This window comes from Gallus gallus, chromosome 5 (assembly GCF_016699485.2).
Source record: "Gallus gallus isolate bGalGal1 chromosome 5, bGalGal1.mat.broiler.GRCg7b, whole genome shotgun sequence".
NCBI classification, from domain to species: Eukaryota; Metazoa; Chordata; class Aves; order Galliformes; family Phasianidae; genus Gallus; species Gallus gallus.
The window spans coordinates 25,148,028-25,168,765 of NC_052536.1; the positions used below are offsets into that span (position 1 = coordinate 25,148,028).

The 20,738-nt window shown below is 39.4% G+C and overlaps 1 protein-coding gene across 5 annotated transcripts; it reads left to right on the plus strand.

Annotated features, from left to right (window-relative positions):
- The first annotated feature begins 27 nt into the window (after positions 1-27).
- GANC (glucosidase alpha, neutral C) lies at positions 28-19,613 on the plus strand. 5 transcript variants are annotated; one of them, NM_001199665.2, is made up of 24 exons: positions 28-185; positions 1,088-1,150; positions 2,418-2,526; positions 3,469-3,596; positions 4,122-4,304; positions 5,313-5,358; positions 6,355-6,421; positions 7,511-7,607; positions 8,155-8,335; positions 9,164-9,317; positions 9,801-10,036; positions 10,426-10,552; positions 10,960-11,039; positions 11,427-11,570; positions 11,666-11,762; positions 12,105-12,206; positions 12,640-12,883; positions 14,392-14,456; positions 14,741-14,817; positions 15,660-15,734; positions 15,885-15,998; positions 16,541-16,653; positions 17,561-17,664; positions 17,882-19,613. In NM_001199665.2, exons 1-24 carry the CDS (start codon positions 157-159, stop codon positions 17,989-17,991), a joined length of 2,745 nt encoding a protein of 914 aa, NP_001186594.2. In that variant the 5' UTR covers positions 28-156; the 3' UTR covers positions 17,992-19,613. The 5 variants fall into 5 exon arrangements, 4 of the variants coding, with proteins under 4 accessions (NP_001186594.2, XP_040556883.1, XP_025006481.2 ...); XM_040700949.2 differs by having other exon boundaries at positions 79-512; XM_025150713.3 differs by having other exon boundaries at positions 79-185; positions 10,486-10,552.
- The last annotated feature ends 1,125 nt before the right edge of the window (positions 19,614-20,738 follow it).

Below are 20,738 nucleotides of genomic sequence, written 5' to 3' on the forward strand. Positions count from 1 at the left end.
CGCTCCCCGCGGGCGACGCAGCTCCGTGGGGCAGCGAGGGCGGAGCCGCTGCTCGGCTGGGCCCGGGTTTCCCCCCCCGCCACCCGGCGGGTTCGCTCGGTGACAGATTGCAGCGCCGCGCTGCCGCGGGAAGGCCTGGCCCCGCACGGCGCCGCGATGGAGGCGGCCGCGCAGGGGGAAGCCAGGTAACGCCGCCTGGTAACGGCTTCTCTGCCCGGCCACCCTCTCTCCCCGCTGTGCCGGGCGGACTGCGCACCGAGGTGGATAGCGGCGGCGGGCCCGGCCCCAAGGACGGCCCGGAGCCGGCCGGGGTGGGGACAGGCCTGCGGCCGCCTGGCCGGTGCTTCCCCCGGGCGCACGGACGCGTGCAGCGAGAGGGAGGGCTGCATTGCTGGGATGGGTGGTCACCGTGAGGTCTGTGCAGTGACCCGGGTATGTTAAAGCTTAGTTTGCTTGTGACCAAGTCGTCATGGCTGCCATCTGTGTTTTTAAACGGTGCACGTATATCATCAGTAAGTATTTTATGAGCTTCAGCTCTGCATCTGTTGGTATTAAAGCCTTACTCTCTTCCGTGTGAGGCTGAACTCAATATGCCAGGGGAAATGCTCTGATGACAGTCCATTACTTCAGGCAAGCCAACAATTTTCTGTTTTCTAATCCACCGAGAAGTTCTCTGGATCTGCAGCCTCCCTCCCTCATTGGGCCCTCTACAGGGAGAAGAGGGATGCAGGTTTTCTGCTTTTCTGCCAGCCCTGTCTGATTCTCCATTCTTAGTACTGGAACTTGTTGAACTATAAGGGCTGTAGATTCAGAACTCGCCAAAAATGAAAAGCCCTGAGAATTCACTTGTGTGGAAATTCAGCTCTGTTACTCACAGATTCAATTGTTGGCCAGAATTACTCAAATTTAAAAGGAAGTGGTATAGCACTGAACTAAGCGAGTAAAAATTCTTCCCATATGCAAACACAGCAGTTCAAAGTCCAGCATGTTTTATGTCACAGTTGTCTGAGCTCTGCTTAATCCCCACTCCTCTTGAGGACACCCATCAGCCGATGTGTCACATTTAAATATTATATGCTCTTTCCAGCATTCAAGATGAAGCTGTGGACAAAAGCAACTTTAAGGAGTGCAACCAGATTGCTTTCTACAGGTAAAGAGAAGGACTGTAGTGTAGGTTTTTGTAAACTGTTAATATCTAAAGTTATAGGAAGTAGTTTCACATCAATTTTTAATCACAGCAAGTGTGCTACTTTCAGGATGTACCTTACTGTGCCACTCGCCTGTCAGCATGTGCTATTCAACATATTTTAAAAGGTGGAATCTCACCTCTGTTGCCTTCTATCCAGTGTTGCCTGCATAAAATGAGTGACTGCCCAGTAATACAGCAATTAGCCACTGTTGTACTGGTTACAGTTTCAAATACTCATTTCTGTTCTGCAGGAAATTATGCTCTGAAACCCCACGTAGCATTTTGCCAGTGGGAGCAGGACTCCTCCTTTCACATCAGCCCTCTCTAGTCTGTCACCACTTTGACTTTAAGACACCTCATTTCTCAACAGGAACTTGCCACACATTACCATGCCTCAGATCTTGTGTTTGCTCTACTTTTAAAATAAATTTTTTATGTGATTGCTCACATTTGTGCACTGTCTGTTTGCAAGGGAACCGAGTCCCTTTATTGATAAAGAAGCATCCCTTTAAAGAATTCTCAAAAATGCCCATCTTCAAATAATTCATAAAACCTGACTCAGCAAGGAGAATTCTCCAAACAGCTGATGGAGCCTTTATTTCAGGGTCTCTGTCCTAACAACATAATAAAGACCAAAAAGTGCAGTCAAAACTCGGTTGCAGCCCACCCAGTCCTTGGCCGCTCTCCTCCTTCTGTTCCTGCTTTTAGTTTCACAGCTCAAGCACTGGGTCTTGTGAAAAAGATAACCTTAGCTCTGTAGGTCCCAGAGTATCCCTTGCAAAGTATTCTCCTCGCTACATATCCAGGAGTTTACAAACATGTTGCTTCATCGCTATATAATGTAGAAGCTGTTCTCTGGAGAGTTGGAAACCAAGCAGTGGTGTATAACAGAAAATGAAAAATGGATTATTCAGCTGAAATTTCTGAGGTCCTGGAGAAAGTGGAATGCAACTGGGCAGCTGAGATTTTGGTTACTTGAAATAAGCCTGTTATTATTTAAAAAATAATAATCTAGGGGATAGTAATGGGTGACCAAATCCCTCTATTTTACATCTCATTCATGTACACCAGTGTGTGCTTAGAATTATATTCCTTTTTATTCCTGATAATAATTGTTTAAAAAAAAATTGAGAAAAGTTATTAAGCAAGCATTTTTAATATTACATTGCTATGTGTGATAGAAGCCACAACAATTAAGGAGACTGAAAATAATTTTCTATCTTGACAGACGTCAGAAACTTCTACATCCTGGAAAATCCTTGTATCGAGCACTGTTGGATACAGTCACATTAAGTGACGAGAATGTCAAATTCCATATTATTCATGAGGAGAATAAGGTGAGATTTCATCTGGTGCAAGAGGGTCCTCACAGAACAGGGAGTGATTGTCAGTAGGTCTGATAATATTTGCAGAAGGTTTTGAGAGATTTCAGTGGTAGTTGCATAGGATATGATGCAAAGTGTCAGCCTAAAAATGTCCTTACTGGTCGGTATTCATTTGTCAACTTGAGACTGTGCAAGAATGATGCCTTTGAAGACAGTGATGCTGATCAGCCTCTAGGTGAAAGGAAAAGATACCAGGCCAAAATTCTTAAGCCAATTTTGTGTCTTAGAGGAGAAAAGATTCAGAAAATGAAAAAACAGGGGAGGGGTGGGAACACACAGAATAAAAAATCTGACTGCAGAGATTCCACACAGGAGGGAAAAAAAAAAAAGGAAGGAAGGAAAGAAAAAAGTCATTTTATATGAACTAGAACAAAGTCAGTGACTTTACAGTTCCCAGAAGTGTAAAATAGCAATTTTCACATCTTGATGAGTAGGTCAGTATCATCTTCTTCAGTTGTCTTTCTGATGTGGTTCATCAGTGTAAGTACCACTGTGAGTACCAATGAACACAGATCACTGATACTTTTGCAAAAAGCCCACATCTCAAGAGTTCCCTGCTACTTACATTAATAACACAGTGGTAAAATTATCCATACTTCAACATCAGCGTTTACCACCAGTTTTCCTTGCTGCCTGTGGGGAGAGCTACACAACGCTAGGCATGAGAGACTTGAAAATAAAGACTCCTCTTAAAAAAGGAGTTGTTTCTTCAAAGAAGTAAAGCAGAGTTAGCTGGTGTGAATTCAGGTGGTAACAGTCGCTTTGTAATACTAAAGAAAAGAAAGCAGAAAGCAGGCATGTAGATTTTCCAGTTAGTAAATATCTGATGATGTTAAGTTGAAAAGTAAGTTGATTTTTGTATCGCCTCCTGTTTGTCTGTGTTTTTGCTCCCAGGTTCTTCTACAAGTAGAAATCTATGAAATAGAAGGCAATATTTTTAGGCTTAAAATTAACGAGGCAGCTCCTCTGAGAGCAAGATATGAAGTTCCTGATGTTCTTATAAAGGAACCTACAACCCAGAAGTAAGTGATGGGAACTTACTTATTTAGGAACTTACACAGTTTTATTTGCAAAGTTGTTTTGCCTTTTCTCTCATTTGTGCTACAGTACAGTTGTTTCTCTGTGATATAATATTGTTACAGGAAGAGAAAATAAAAATGTACATGGTTACATTCAAAAACTCACGCTAGATACAGAGGATAAAGTTTTGTCATACATATGAGAAACTTGAGACTATTTTACACAGTGAAGAAGTAACCTGCTTGTTATGTTGCATCATTTGTGCCAAATGCATCACATGCAAATGTGAAAGAAATGCAGACTATGGGTAATTTTCATGGTGGTTCTTTAGCCACCTGCTGCACTGTGCAGTGAAGCCTGAACACAGCACTTATTTCTGGGGTTCTTCAACTCAATACAAGCCTTGAGGTTTTTGTAATGTACAGAGATAGTCTCTGCTCATCTTGTATTTCAAACTGTTATTTAGCTACGGTGGATTTGATGTGCTGCTGGTTCGTATAAAGCTGTTGTTGCTTTTTGTTTGCCAGACTCTCTATGTCCCAGAAGGAGGGAGGTATTTTGGTGTTGACAAGTGTTAATGGGGACTACAAGCTTCGAGTCACAGCAAACCCCTTCCAGGTTGAGCTACAGTTCAAGGATGAGACTGTTCTGAGCATGAATTCCAATGGGTTGTTATATTTTGAGCACCTACAACCACCTCCAAGTGATAGGTACAGTATCTTTTTATCCCACCATATACTAATTTGGCTGTAGCTGAAGGTAAACAATCCTATGGGAATTGGAATCTCTACAATACAAGCTCTCATACGTTGAAATCTGTATTCTCATTTACTTAACACCAGTAAGTATGCTAGTGAAGCCTTAACAAAGGAACTAAAAATCAATTAAATGCAAATTGTTTGGATCCCTCACAGAAGCCAGATGCTCATGCTAACCACCTTTATTTGCCAATTCTTTAATAAACTGGTGTCTTGTTCTCCTTGTCTTTCTTGAGAGTGAGCAATGGTAGTGCAACGTTCTTAGGTTTACCTCTACTTATGACTAAACTTTAGGTAAGTTTTGTTCACCTTATAAGCTCATCGAGTAAGTTTTGTTTGAATTGAAATGTTCCATGTAGCTGCAAGAGCTCACAGGTCAGTCCCGCTACAAAATTCTGGAAGGTTGAGAAGCCACAGTGCAGAACATTACTTGGCTAGGAAAAAAGCATAGCAAGTGCGTTTCTCATAGAAAGAATTGTTTCAAAAATTTTAATTAACAGCCCCTAATTAAGAATGAAGACGTGAAAATGATTTGCCAATTTAAGCCCTCAAGTATAACCTCAGTTTTCAGTGTAGTTCAGCACCTCAAGACACAAGGAAACAATATCAAGTTGAGCAAGGGGAGGTTTATATTGGATATTGGGGAGATTTTTTTCATAGAAAGGGTCATCAAGCATTGGAACAGGCTACCCAGGAAAGTGGTAGAGTCCCCCTCCCTGGAGGTATTTAAGAGATGTGTAGATATGGCATTAAGGGACATTGTTTAGTGATAGGACTTGGTAGGTCAGGTTCATGGTTGGATGTGACAATCTTGAAGGTCTTTTACAACCTACATGATTCAATGATTATAAAACATCTATATAATATTTAAGGCAATGCATAATAATATGTGAATTTTGTTTGAAATCTTTCCATATGTTAACAATAAACTGATTATTTCTATATATTTGTTTTCACTAGAAAACCTACAGCAGAAAATGAGGAGGCAGCAAGTGATTCCTCTAAGGTAACCATGCTTACTCAAATTCCAGCACTAGTATTTTGTAGAAAAGATAACTGAGTAAATAGAATCACATTTCTGATTTTTTTCTCAAAAAATGACAGTTACCCAAACTAAGTGCCAGCCACTGCTGGGGACTTTCTGGGCCATTCATTCACATGAGATAAAACTGTGACCAGAGGTCCCAGCACTGACTATTCCTTTATGAGATGTGTCTGATGTAACCTTTTCTTAGTGAAATTCAGAAAGGACCTAGTGTTTAAGATGGAGATATTTTTCAAATCCATAGTTGAATTGAGGTTCGTGTGCTTTACCAGGGCAATAAGAGGCACCAGTTAGGTTTTAAAATGTCTTTCTGTGGCCTTTTTATTTAGACAATTCTTGCTCTTCTGTTCTTCATCATTTAATTCAGAGTACAGGGAGTTTCCTGGTAGTATTTGGTCATTTAAAAGATCTCTTTTCCTTTCAAAGAGCATTTCAAAAGAAAGAGACCTGTTTTGTAACTGTCCAAAGATATACCTACACGTACATCCATGCTTAGTACTGATGTAAGATTCCATGTGGAAAAAGGCCAAGTCATGGCGGTACATATAGCACATACCAGTTTTCTCAGGAGGCTGAGTTATGCCTATGATGTAATTTTAGCCTCCCGTAGAGCAGATGGCTGCTTACTGCACCATCTAGTTAAAACTGGGAGGAGCTGTGCTGCTTTCAGCATATTTGCTCCAAAGTCTGAACTCTGCCAAAGAGTGTGTTTGCTTTGGGGGAGACACACTGCTGCAGCAGAATATCAATAGCATTTTGCATTTACTTGTATTAGCCCTGTTTGAAAAAAAAAAAAAGAAAGAAAAAAAGAAAAAAAGAAAGAAAAGAAAAAAAGCAGCCAACACCCACAAAAGACAACAGTTAATAATGTGTGAATCTTATCTGAATAAAGATATTTTTCTTAATACATGGTGAGAGCAGTTGCACTTACAGGCTTAGCTATTTCTGTTTATGCAGGATAATCAGGAGGATCTAGGTCTCTGGCAAGAGAGATTTGGCAGTTTCTTAGACATCAAAGCTCATGGTAAGTCTCAGCATAGTTCTGAAAACAGTTTTACTGCTTTGTACTTACTTTTGTACATCCACATTACTGTTTAGCTACTTAACATTTATCAGTGTCTTTCTCACCCCTTTTAACTTGCTTATATCATGTCAGCGAGTAACAAATTTGACAGAAGAACTGGAAGTATTCATTAGACTCATGATCAGGAGGAAGCACATTAAGTGTGACCCATTTCATCAGCTAACTGTGTGCTATTTCTGACACTGGCCAACTAGTATGTACTATACTATATGTTGTTGTTTCCTTTTTTTTTTATGTATTATCACATAACATTGATGTTGTTACAACATTTCACTTGTTTATTCTCGTGACATATCACAAATCATGATAGCTAAGCAATAATTTTCACATGCAGCCTTCTATTGCAAATGGCACTGCCCAGCAACTGCAGTATGCAGAGGGAAGCTTTCTTACAGTGACACGGGCTTCTTTGCAATAAAGACACATAAAGGCAGGAGACTGTCACCCTTGTTGTTCATGCTGCATCTGATACATTAGGCCAGCGTTATGGTTGTGCTCCTTCTCAGTATTGGAGGAGTGAGGTCCCTGTGGTAAAATACTGAAGCCACTGCTTGTCAGTCTAGACGATCTCTAGTCACCTCCCAGAATCTCCTCTGGATTGAGTAATGTGACACGGATGATATCATTAGCAGCAGCTCGCCTCCGTGCTACTTGTCTGTCTGAAGCTAAAGAGTATTAGAAAACAAGCTGCTCTAGCATTCATTTTGCTGTAGCTTTACTACATAGTAAAGGAGTTACCCACTATTACATTTTTTGTTTTTCCGTTGTCATTGATTTTGGTGAGGTTTTTTTCTATTAAGGCAATTTATTTTATCTTCTTAAGCACATAAAAACTGAAAGAATGTTGAAAAGATTACCTCTGCAGTACATAAGTTACAATGAAAGAAGCTGAAAGCAAGTTTGACATAGCTAATGGTTACAACTTGCTTATTTTTTCATTGTTTACAATTAGGTTGTTCTGCTTTGTTGCTTTCAGCAAAGCCTGAGAATGGAGCTCTGTACTCTTCTGTTTTAATGTTGTTACCACAGGTCCTAGTTCTGTAGGCATGGACTTCTCTTTACACGGATTTGACCATCTTTATGGAATACCACAACACACAGAATCACTTCTTCTCAAAAACACAAGGTAAAAATGGCAGGTTGCATTACTGTAGAGGGGAATTGCAATACTGTCTCAATAATTTACTACAAACAGATTTGTATTAAATATTTTATGCAATATGTATATTGTATCACATGTATTTTAGTTTAATGATAGAGCAAACTGAATCACGGATTGTCCATAGGGAGTAAGTTGTTCTGCTTTACATTCTGCAACTTAACAAATGATCTCTTCTGTTCTTTCACAGTTTTCCATGCCTTTTTTTTATTGCATAATTAGTCACATTTAAGCAGAACTCTTCAAGAAGCAACTCCATGGGGAACAGAATTCAGAATTCATATTTTAGGACTTGGACCAAAGGAGCAGTAGTCTCAATAGCAGTAATGTTACTTGATTCAGATAGGTAGAACCAAAGATGCTGTATTCTAGGCTGTCCACACTTCTGCCCAGGGTGCTAAACAGAAGACCGTAATACAGTGTGCTTGCTGTGTTTATGGGAATTATATTAGAGCTAAAATTGGCCTATGAAGGATGCTTACATCTAACAAACACATCTGTTTGTTTGTCCTAGTGATGGTGATGCGTACCGGCTTTATAATTTGGATATCTTTGGCCACAAGATACATGACAAGATAGGTATTTATGGTTCAGTGCCACTTCTCATAGCACACAAGCCTGACAGAACTTCAGGGATCTTCTGGCTGAATTCTTCAGAAACACTGGTGGATATTAATACAAAGGCAGTAGCTGAGGTGAGATGGGCCCACTTTCCTCAGAACTTAATAACAACCAAAAACACCACAAGTTAGGGCCAACAGGGAGAAGACAACATTGTTGGAGATTTATCTATTGCTCCCTAATGAAAAATTGTCAGTCTCTTTCTTCTGTCCTTCCTACTCCAGAATTTGTTGTATTAAACCACTGAAAAGAACACATAACTTGTTTCAGAAGGCAAATTATGGAACTTGTAACTTAATAGGTGGACAAGAGAAGGGAGAGAGGAAATATGTGAAGTTGGAGCAGAAATGAAAAAGGGTGGACCAAACCTTGACCACTTTCTGGATTTGAGGAATTTTATGGAGTTTTGAAATTATTAAATTGACACATCTCTGCTCAACAGGCTCATATATCTGTGGGATGTAGTTGGCCTTCAAGAAACAAAAAGTTCAGGAGATAAGCTCAAGTCCTGAAGCACAAATACATGATTTCTGTTAAAATTGAAATAGTGAAAAAACTTGCTTTATTCCAACACTTGATCACATAGTTAAAATTGTTAGTTTTCTTTGATAGCGAATGATTCTAAAGATCCTGCAGCAAATGTGCTGTGAGATTATGCTCTAATTACAGAAGACTTGTAATTCTTTTGCCCATTGTTATCCATCTTCTGTCATCTTTATTTTGTGTAACTGATACGCAACATAAAGAATTTGTGAACGATATATGATATACTTGAAATGTGTACTCCTAATATCTGCCAGATATGTGTTAGTGGTAAGATTTCATTGGTTTCCATCGTTGGTTTTTCAATGAACAAAAGTTTGATAGCAAATGATTCAGCTTTGCCTTGGTTTCCTTTGAAGCACATACCCACCGAAACTGCTGCAGATATTTCTAAGCAGAGGGCAGTGCCTGTAACTGATGTGCGCTGGATGTCAGAAAGTGGAATCATTGATGTTTTTCTGCTGATGGGACCCACGGCATTTGATATCTTCAAGCAGTTTGCACAACTGACAGGTACTAACTCAAATCATTACAGCAAATTTACATCAGGGTATCTCTGAGGAGCTTGTTGTACTCAAGTTGTACTTGATGACTGTAGCTCCCATCCAACTGCAGATGTTCTGTAATTCCATGATTATTTAGTTGCTTGTATTAATGACAGTTAAACTCATTTGTAATATTTTTACATTAGAAAAAAATAAAGAATAAAATTATATTGGTTATTGGAATAATATTTCAGTGTCACCAAACAAGAAATACCTTCTGTCATGCATTATCATTACAGCCTTCTGGCTCTTAAGCCTGTTGTAATCATTATTATTTCAAGAGTTCAGTCACTTGGATATGAAAAACTTGCTTTAGTCACAATGTAGGCCAGAATTCCCTATATCCAGGCAGTTATATATTAATCATGGCTCTTAAGTTAACTTTCATAGTCTGTAGATAACATCCTGAAAAGCATTAACAGTATTAGCTTCATACATATACTCTTCCTAGGCACTCAAGCACTACCTCCCCTCTTTTCTCTGGGCTACCATCAGTGCCGGTGGAATTATGAAGATGAACAAGATGTCAAGGCAGTTGATGCAGGTTTTGATGAACATGACATTCCTTATGACGTGATATGGCTGGACATAGAACACACAGATGGCAAGAGGTATTTCACCTGGGACAAGAAAAAATTCCAGAACCCCAAGAAAATGCAAGAACTTCTCAGGAAGAAAAAACGCAAGGTATATAATATATCAGGAAGGAAGTATTCATTTGCAGTGTGAAGTTACCCAGTCAGCTTTAACCAAAGTATTTCAGATACTGGAAACCATGAAACTACAACAGAGTAAATTAGATTGTGTCACAGTACAGTGATGCTTCCCCTGGGCATTTTTTTTAATCCTGCTCCTCATGCCATTGTATTATTTCATAGTTTGTCCTCTACCTTTGAACATGAGGCCAGGTTTGACCCCTTAGAAGCTCCATATTACAGAAGCAGCCCAGCACTGAACTTAACGTGAGCTTTCACCACTGGTAGTTGCTATGCTTGCCTTTTATCAAAAGTAAAATTTTACTGTTTTACTCAGTACAGTCAATGTTAATAATGTATTTTATTTTCTTATTCTGGCAGCTTGTCGTCATTGTAGATCCCCATATTAAAGCTGATCCTATGTATACCCTGTATTCACAGGGAAAAGAAAAGGGATATTTTGTGAAAGACAGGAATGGAAAAGATTTTGAGGGCATCTGTTGGCCAGGTAAAAAAAATAAAAATAAAAATAAAAATAAAAATAAAAATAAAAATAAAAATAAAAATGCTGTTCCATTTCTTCATTTTAAGCTATAATTTTTTAAATTTTACAGAATCGGGAGCCACTGAAGTAGAATTAACTTCTCATAATTCTTCTGTTTTTGTAGTTATTCATTACTTCAAATTCTTTGTGGTTTCTTTGGCTTTGTATATTCATGTTCTAATTGGCTTAGCTGTACAGCTTTCTCGGCTGTGTCTGTTGGCTTTGCAGATAGTCCCATTGCACAGAGCTAGAAACAATCATATTGGTGCCCACTGTGGAAAGCATCCTAATTGCAGGCCACTGTATTTAGATGCAAAGATAACGCATGATCTTGAAATAAGTTAAATAACTGGAATCTCCTACATCCACAGGTTCCTCTTACTATCTCGATTTCACCAATCCTGAAGTGCGAAAATGGTATGCAGATCAGTTTGCCTTCAAAACATACAAGGTGCGTATCTACACTGATGTATATATACCAGAAAGCCTAAAAATGGGGAAAAGAAAGAAGAGAAACTGCTGGCTAAGCAAATTGGTGGCTTTTGTAGTTGTATTATTATTATTTACAGGAAAGTATCTTGGTAAGCTGAAATACTGTACAAGGATTTTTTCCATGGACTTATCTAATGTGAGACAGCTGGAACCCATATTCCACCCCTGAAACTGCTTACTTAGCTGTAGCAGTAGATGGACAGAGTGCAGTCATTTTTGCAACCCATCACCTAACACAGCCCTTGCATTCCTGTGTTTACTACAATGACAACACAGAAGGGGTGATACAGACATGCTCTCTTCTAGCTTGTGGTCACAGCACGTTGACCTTGCAATTCTGTCATAGGGGTCCACTAATATCCTCTTTGTGTGGAACGACATGAACGAGCCGTCAGTTTTCAAAGGGGCAGAGCTAACAATGCAGAAGGATGCTGTGCACTATAACAACTGGGAACATCGGGAATTACACAACCTCTACGGATTCTACCAGGTAGAGTATCAGGAGGCGAAGAGCTAAAAAGGTGGTTTAGCAAATATCTTAATTGTAGAGCTCATCCTCTGAACTTTTATATTCATGATTTTCAGCAAATGGCAACTGCTGAAGGACTCATCAAACGTTCTTCCGGAAAAGAGAGACCATTTGTTCTCACACGATCTTTCTTTGCTGGATCACAGAAGTATGGTAAGCAAGGACTAGCTGCATGCCTTCCCTATTGGTTTGTCTTCTTCAGCTTGGCATGTAATAGTAAGTCTACAGAAGACAGAAACTATCTTAAGAGTGCAAATTATTAAAATGAAAAAACTCAGGAAAGGTTGGCCAAGCACATTCAGGTCAGTAACAGTATGTATCCTGTGACAAAACACTGTGCACCTTGTTGTGAGTTCAAGATCGTGCATGTATTATAAAAAAAGGTTGCAATGAACAGTAGTTCATGACCATTCTTGTTTTCTTTCCTTAATTACAAGCATAAACTGAATTATAAACCCAGTTTTCCTGTGTAATCCTGAAACGGTGTATTTTCAGGGGCAGTGTGGACCGGAGACAACACAGCAGAATGGGGTTACTTGAAAATCTCCATTCCAATGCTTCTCACCATCAGCATGGCAGGCATTTCATTCTGTGGAGGTAAGGTATTTGGCTGAAGTTGCTCACGATACATCCACCAGGCTTCAGCAATCCAGTGCATTTCCAGACAGATTCACAGTTGAATCTGGTTCAGAAACTAAAAACCTGTCTCTCACCATCACTTTTCCACTTAGTCTTTCTGTAGTGTTTGTGACTTGGAACAGTGATCTCTAGCTGGTGGTCTCTAGCATCACTGTAGCGGTCTTTGGAGGTGCAAACCCTCCTAAAACTCTCTTGCTATTTTTATTAAAGGATAATTTGTTACCTCAGTTTTCCACTCTCAATTGGACAAGCGGCTATCCAACAGCAGAACCGCAAGTACACTGTGAAATTCATGAATTTATATACTTGGAATGCTTGTTAGAGGAGAACTTCAAATTCTTCAGAATAATTTCCAAAAATGTGTATTTTTATTTGTCTGCGCAATATCTAGCTGATGTGGGAGGGTTCATTGGAGATCCAGAACCAGAATTACTTGTTCGCTGGTATCAGGCTGGAGCCTACCAGCCCTTCTTCAGAGGTCATTCTAACATGAAGAGCAAACGGCGAGAACCGTGGCTCTTTGGGGAGAAGAACACCCAGATCATCAGGGAAGCCATTAGAGAGCGCTACGTCCTCCTGCCATACTTATACACACTGTTCTATCGGGCACACACAGAGGCTGAACCAGTTATGAGGTAAGCACGTAAGTCAGGAGGCTAGTGATTATCCTTAGGAAGCCACATAGAGGAGGGAACTTAAATCACTGGCTCATACATTTGTGACTACTTAAATAGTTTGAAGTCTGAATTCTATTTTGCTTTCTGCAAGCCTTGATATGCTTACCAGAGGAAAATAAATATCATTCTTACTAAATGACACCTGAGACACACTAACTCACATGCAGTCTTGAAAAATGTTTTTAAAGAACTGTGGACTCCAAACTTCTCATAATAAAGAACATTGTTTGGTATTCCAAACCTCACTTAAAGCCATGCTTAATAGGCTCTGAAGTTACTGGCCAAAAGACATAAAAGCCATTTTGCTGCTCATGAAAGTACTTGTTACTGCTGTAATGTTGGTGTTATAAAGGCTTTTTTCATATTGATAACTCGCTTATTTATCTCTGTAGTATATTTTATCATTTTTCTTTTAGTAGAGAATCTAGTAATCTAGAAGAGAAATGAAGTTAGAAAATGAGCTTTTGTTCTGCTGCTATCTAGCTTATAAGAAAATGTCACAGTGGAACTGAATGCAGCAGTCCTTTCAGCAAGAGAGAAACGTCATCAATTTCTCTGGTATTACTGTGCCTTTGAATTTACCCTTAGAGTTATCCTTTTCCAGCGCATCTACCTTTACCCATTATTATGCAAATACAACACATCTAAGTTTCGTGGTTTTTTTAAAAAAGGTATTTTTGAAAGGGATTGAGTATTCTGAGTTAACAATGGTTTGTGTTATAGATATTGTGTGGGCACCTGTCTGCACATATGTAGATGTAGAAGCCCCTGTTGTACACACTGGCAGACAGCAGGCTTCTGTCTTTTTTGAAATAGGTACAGAATTAGAGAGAAAACGTGGTATTTTTCTCAGAATGGAAAATGTGTCTCATCAGTGAGTACATGGCCAGCAGGGCTGTAGTGAACAAGTGAAGGTTTATAAGTAACATGTGAGACAGACTTTCTTTCTAGGGAAGATCATCTCTGACTTGAATGAGCTCTTTCTGTCATAACCTCTCAAAACAAACTGTACACATCTATTATGCATTTAGATCACTACTGCACTTCTTTTTATTGAGAAAGGCTGAAGTTGAACTTCTAGGGCAGGTTTTCCAGTCTGTGACCAGGAGACATGCTGCAAAATGGAGCAGAAAGGACTTGCTCAGGGACTACATCATCGAGTGTCAGCATTGCTGGTAGAAAGGCTCATCCATCTCTGCTTTGCTAGAGGGAAGGCATTTGTAGTACAAGTTTGCAAAGAAGAAGGCATCAGTGAAGAAAGTGAGGCTGCAGGAGGCCAAACAATAGATATTTTGGAGTGCACCTTAAAGTGATAATTTAAGGCACGGAATAGGAACTTGATCTATCTTCAGTTCTTAATAGTTTTTAAGAGAAGGAAAAAGTGGAGCCTAAAAATGCCAGCAGGCCTTGAACAGGGTGGTGGGAGATGAGAAACTAACTGAATTACACTGTCTGTCTTTCTTCAGGCCTCTCTGGATAGAGTTCCCAGAGAAATTAGAAACTTTTGGAGTGGAAGATGAATACATGTTAGGTAAGCATATGTGGATGGGTATGCAGTACAGCCTAGCTGCATAACAGTGCTGTAGCAGAATGAGACCTGAGCAGTCATCAACTCCTTACATGCCTTTTTTCCCCAGTACAAAGTGGGCAAATGGTGTGCTCAAGTGAGTATGATGTGGCTCAAGCAATCCCATAAAATGAATATGGGAAGCTGACAACCCCACTCAAAACCAGAGCAGACTGCTACTGCTATGATGAAATGAGGCTTCAGGTACTACAGCAATCACTTACTGCCATGTTTATGCTTTTCTGCAGGAAACGCTTTGTTGGTCTATCCAGTCACGGACAAAGAGGCCAAGGCAGTGAGTGTTCTGCTTCCAGGGTCGGAAGAGGTGAGGATGATACAAAGCTGCTCAGCTTTTTCAGCCCACAGATATATTTTATACAGCAACCTCCCAGCTCCCCACCTCAAAGCTGTGCCCCACCAGCAATTCTGTGCCACTCTAAGCCTTCCTTTTCCACAGGATGGCACTGTGATCCACTCCTACTCAGACTACTTGGCTGCAGCTAAGTGGAAGAAGGGAAGGAATCTGGTGAAAAAAGTTCAGAAGGGAAAGGAGGCTTGAGGTTTAGCCCTAGAGACAAATGAAAGCAGTGAAGGGAAGTGTGAGACTGCAGAGCTTTGTGACTGCACTAATGGACCCTAGGACACTAACAATTTTTTCTTCCATATAAGGAGAAAAATAGATGAGGCTCTCCAAACAAGCTAAGAAGAATATTTTTCTTATCAAGAACTGTGGGAATTCAGTGCCTGGCTCACCTGAAGTAGTTAAACCTGCTGGAAAGAGTGATGCATGGGAATTTTCAGGTGTAGCACTTTTTTGTTAATTTTTCACTTCAGTATAAATACACTCATTTTGGAACAAAGCATTTCTAGACCAAAAAGAAAAAAAAAAAAAAAAGAAAAGAATTGTTTTGAACTACCAGATGCTTTAAAATATGCAAGATGTTATGCAAACTGTAGAAAAGATAGGTTTATTTTTCTGCCTCGGGGAAAGAATAAAGTTTCATTACTACCCAAGGTTATTGAATTTAAAAAGTAAATGTAATTCCTTGCACATGAATTAGGTTGTTAGGGATAGTGAAAGTAAGAGATAGAGCGAAAAATAACTCTCTGCAAAGGGAACAAATCTTGCCGTGTACTTCCTGCTCATTCATTTTTCATTTTTCCTAGGTTTGGTATGATTTCAGAAAATTTAAACGAATGGAAGATCGAGGCACCCTGAAGATCCCAGTAACGCTGGAGAATGTATGTTAGTTGAATAGTTTTCTTTATGTGCTTGCAGTAAAAGTTCAGCTCTGAGATTTGCAAAGGAAAAACTTAAGATTTTCCTGTTCCCAGTTAAAATTATATGATCAGAGTGATGTGAGTGTTTCTACACTGGCCTTGTTTTGGCAGATTCCCATATTCCAGCGAGGGGGCACTGTGATACCTCTTAAGACCGCAGCTGGAAAATCCACTGAATGGATGACAAATATTTCTTACGAACTCCGCGTGGCACTGAACACAGAGGTACTCTGAAATAATGTTCCCCTTACAAAGTTGTCTTTTGCCACATTTATCCTAAAGCCTAAAGGTGCTTCCAATCGCCCTCTGTTGTTTCTGCTGGTGGGGGCTCCCTCCTCCTTCCCAGCGTTCCCTCAGAGTGAAACTGTCAGAGCACAGCCTGGGCAGAACATTTTTCTGACTTTTCTCAGCCCTCCACAAGTCCTTTGGAAGAAGAAGCAGCAGAGAATTGGCAGGGCACAAACTTCTTGGACATGTAGGTAGAAGTTCCCACAAGTGTCCTAATAAATGAAGTGACGCTTGGCACCTAAATCAGCTTGCATAACCAGAATGTCCAGGTCTTCAGAGCACTCTCAGAGCTGGACTCCCTGAACCTTCTGGAGATACAAGTAGCTAAAAAAACAAACAAACAAAAACTGCACACACAAAAAAAAAACCCCCACAACCTGCACTATGAAGCATAACGCATAATGAAACATTATTTTATGTTTCTTTGTCTAATACTTGAAGATGCTTTTAGCTTGGACTCCATCTGTTGTGTTTCACAGGCCTGTGCAGTAGGTGAGCTCTACCTAGATGATGGACATTCATTTCAGTATCTCCACAAAAAGCAGTTCCTGTACCGGAAATTCACTTTTCACAAGAACATTCTTTCCTCCAGGTAAGAACAACACAGGCAGATAGAAGCCACCCAGCATACATACTGTCAGTGGAAATGTCTTGTAAATATGGAAGTATTAGACTTATGTATTGCCTCGTGAAGCCCCCAGAATTGCAATAGCTACTGGTAAGGAATCCTAGAACTACCACTATTAGACTTTTACCAGTGAAGTCTGTTGCCCCCAGGGCTGTGTAGTGCATAGATAATGAACTTTAAGGCATTTCATTATTCTCTTAAGTTTCAAAAATATGCAGTAGTTAGCTGGTCTTCAAACTACAAAATTTAGGATAAGCAAAACTGTAGACTACTTAAATGATGTAGGTAAAAGCATGCTTCAAATCTGAACACCTTCAAATTTAAGGATAGAAATGAAGCATGTTGCTAAATTACTTGCAAATCTAGAAGTTGCAGGGGAAAAAAAGCCACTTAGATGAATAATGTAACACTCTGATTGCCCCCAAAAATGAAAATTTGACTTTCATCCAAGTTTTTTAGAGCTTTTTAATAAATATATAAATTAAAGGAGTTTCAAAATGAAAGATAATTAAGCTTAAGACTGAAACATCTTACTTGAAAAATGTTAGAATTGACTTTACATTTGTATTTTGGGGTTTTCTCTACCACTTTACAGAAATCCAGAACATTTCTGATTGTCAGAGCCATGCTTTGTGCTACAAAATACCTTCTCAAACTTTTTTGTCCCCTTCTGACTTTATGAAATCTGCTATACAGTCAAATATTAGCTGATAACAGCAGAAAAATTTTACTTGTTTCAGGAGAGGTGAATAGAGGAAAGGAGACTGGTTTAGGGAGCTTTCAGGGTAAGACTGAAGTAGTACTTTCTCAGTATAACACTAAACTTCTAGTGATGGACAGAAACTATGCAAAATATTGTTCTTTTTTTCAGCTGCACAGATGAGAGCGGACAATACCGTACCACGTGTGTAGTCGAGCGGGTGATATTTCTGGGACTTGGACAACGACCCACTTTTGTGACAGCCTGTTCCAAGGGTAATGAACTGACTTTCATTTTACTACATTTAGTTATTCTGATTCTGCTGCATTCTTATGTATATACTTGGCACATTTGACTACTATTTGTTTTGTGTTCAGTCCTTTCCAACAGTGGCAGAGACAGTCTGAATTAAAAACTGAAGGAATTCACATATAACTGTGTTTCAGAAGGGTTATTCCTAGATTATATATTAAATTCTCTTCTCTTTTCTAGGTGGGAAAGAAAAAGAAGTGGTTTTCACATATGACACGAAGACTGCTGTGCTGATTCTGGAAAATTTAGCCCTGAGAGTTGATAGTGACTGGGAGATTTGTATCAAGTGAAAGACGACAACTTCTTCAGATAATTCATTGAGAGGTTGAGGAGAAATCAGTCTCAAAGACTTATAGCGTTCACTTGAATCCAATCAAATGAAGAAATATAAGTAACATTTCTTACATTTTAAAACATTGACTTAAACTTGGATAACTCTTCTGTCTGGCAAAATAATAGTGCTATGATTGTCTGTGGAGGAAAACGAAGGAGTATTTGTTCTAGGCTAGCTTTAATTAGGCTTTAAGAGTACGGTCAGCCTTTACTTACACCAAAAAAATCATGAACTAATTGTGTGACATTGTGGCTCATTTGCATGGGGTTTTATCTAAGGATTTAGAAATCCCACCTGTCACAGCTTAGAGCACTTGAGGAGAGCAGAACCGCACCAGTTTGACAGACAGCATCAATAGATATACCAGATGCTGAGGTCTGCCTGCAAAAGCTGCCTTGTAAAAACAAACTCAGAAAGCCACACACCGTGGTTACAGATGCTTCCTCTTTCCAGTCCTTATGACACTACAGAATTCCTCAGTCTGCACAGGAAAGTAAACCACAGGCTAGCTGAACAATTCGGTCACCTCAGCTTTGAATACGTGGTGCCAATCAGTTGAGGGTGCAAAAGTCTCTCCAGTAGCTGGCTTGGAAACTGGCTTTTGATAAGGTATACGTCTACAGCAATGGTAGCAGTTTGGAGCAGCAGCTAGATTCCCATGGAAATGTTTTCCACAGCATTGCTTCCCTCTTTCTGCCAGCACTACTTAAAAATTAGTTAGGAAAGAATTGGCCTCTTTTGAATCATTAAATGTCACTGGTTAAAGTTAGCCTGGTGAAGCAACATCCTTCCGTGGAACTCTGCTCCTCCTTTGAGCTTTTGCTAAGCCCTGGCTTCCATTACACTTTGTTTAGCAATTTCCTGGTCAGCTTTTGGTATCTAGCTGAGATTTGAGCTTAGTAGATGGCAATGAAAAAGGCAGAAATTATTTCTTTTAACACAATAAGGAAACATTTTCCTTAGTGAATTCTTAGGAAAAGAGAAGGATAGACAGTTTTTGTCCACTAAAGGGAACATAGTAGTACATTTATACGTTGTCCCCTACTCTTCGTACTAAGCCCTCTCAGTGCTTGGTCAGTCATTCCCACCTGCTGCTGTTTGTCCTCTGCAGGACAGATTTCTGGGAATAAGAGCATGAGAGTAAATAGTGACAACTATGCTGTTGAGTACCAAGAGCAGCTTGTTTCCCACCAGACCCTTAGCTTCCTTCTTTTTTTTTTTTTTTCTTTTTTTTTTTAATTCTGCAGAGCTCTTTTTCAGCTCCCTCTAGCAGACACTCTGAACCTCCACTCCAGGAGCTGGGAACTAGCAGCCTAGCTGCTGTGCTTAATGAAGACAAGTTAATCCAGGTGGAACAGTAGCAAATAGATCTTTTACATCTGTGAGAAGAGAGGCAAATTCTGTTTTTGAGACAGAGCTTATTTTTCTATCAGCTTCTAAAGCATTGATTGATAATGGCTTCTTTTATTTAAACATAGTGGTGCTGACAGGGTGTAATTATTGTCTGGGGCGTTTTAATGAAATGTTTTAACTAATATTTCTGAAGTTTGAAAGTGAAATAAAGTAACAGCAAACTGAGTTATGTGCTGTGATCTAACCTTCTTTTTACTATTGAGCATTACTTTATAAGTATACTCTTAATGGTATGCGAGTAAAGCAAATGATTAAATTTTAGGCTGTGACCCTCAGTAAATCTACACTGATATAAGTACTCATAAGTCAAATGTTCAGTGTTACAATGTGCCTAATTTCTGGGGATTTTGACAGGAATTAGTTGCACAAACCCTTATTACAGCCAGGTCTTTAATAAAGTTAAGTAAATTTCAAAGAATATCATTTATGTTGACATATGTAGCAACTTAGATACTTTTCCACATATATTGTCATAAATGAAGAAATGAATTAATACTTCACCTCTATCCAAAAAGTAATTGAATTCAGATATTGAAAACAACTAGAGATAGAGCTTCATAAAAATTGAATTGATTGTCACTCATTTAGATCACTTCTGATTTACCATCTGAACAGGAGTTGTGGATTGGGGCCCTTCTGCTCACAAGAAATTGCATCACAAAAGTAGTCTGATTCCTAATGGCAAAAGGTTGTTTTGTTGTTGTTTTTTGGTGGGTTTTTTGTTTTGTTTTTGTTTGTTTTTGCTGTTTGTTGGAGACATTTTTGTTTATGGTAAAACATATTTCTTTAGAGATGCTGGTTTTCTTTTACTAGCAACTCCTGTTCATCATAAAGAAGATCTACAATAGTGAGAGGAAGCTGGTTTTTTTTGAACGGGTATAGCCAGAAAATACTCCTGAACATCCATAAAGAGCAATGTTGGGTTAAAAGCGTAACACAGTAAGGGCATGCCCACCTGTCCTTTCCCCATCTTGGGAAAAACAAATACATAAAAATATTGCTAATATTTCACTTGATCCTTCCCTGCAACCCACAGGGAGTTTGTCAACCATCACATTGTGTGCAACTGCTGTCTTTCTTTCCATAATAGAGCTCTTTGTATAGATGAAAGTTTGTATTGAGCACGAAGGGAGAAAATGAAAGAAAAACCATATGCACAGGCTCTATAATGAACATTTTTTTCTGAAGTTGTGCAGTGTGAGACCCCTGTGTTTCACCATTTGCACTGCACTTGTAATATCCTGGAAAGAGTGATGCATATCTCTGCCAGGCTGTCATGCAAAGCCACGT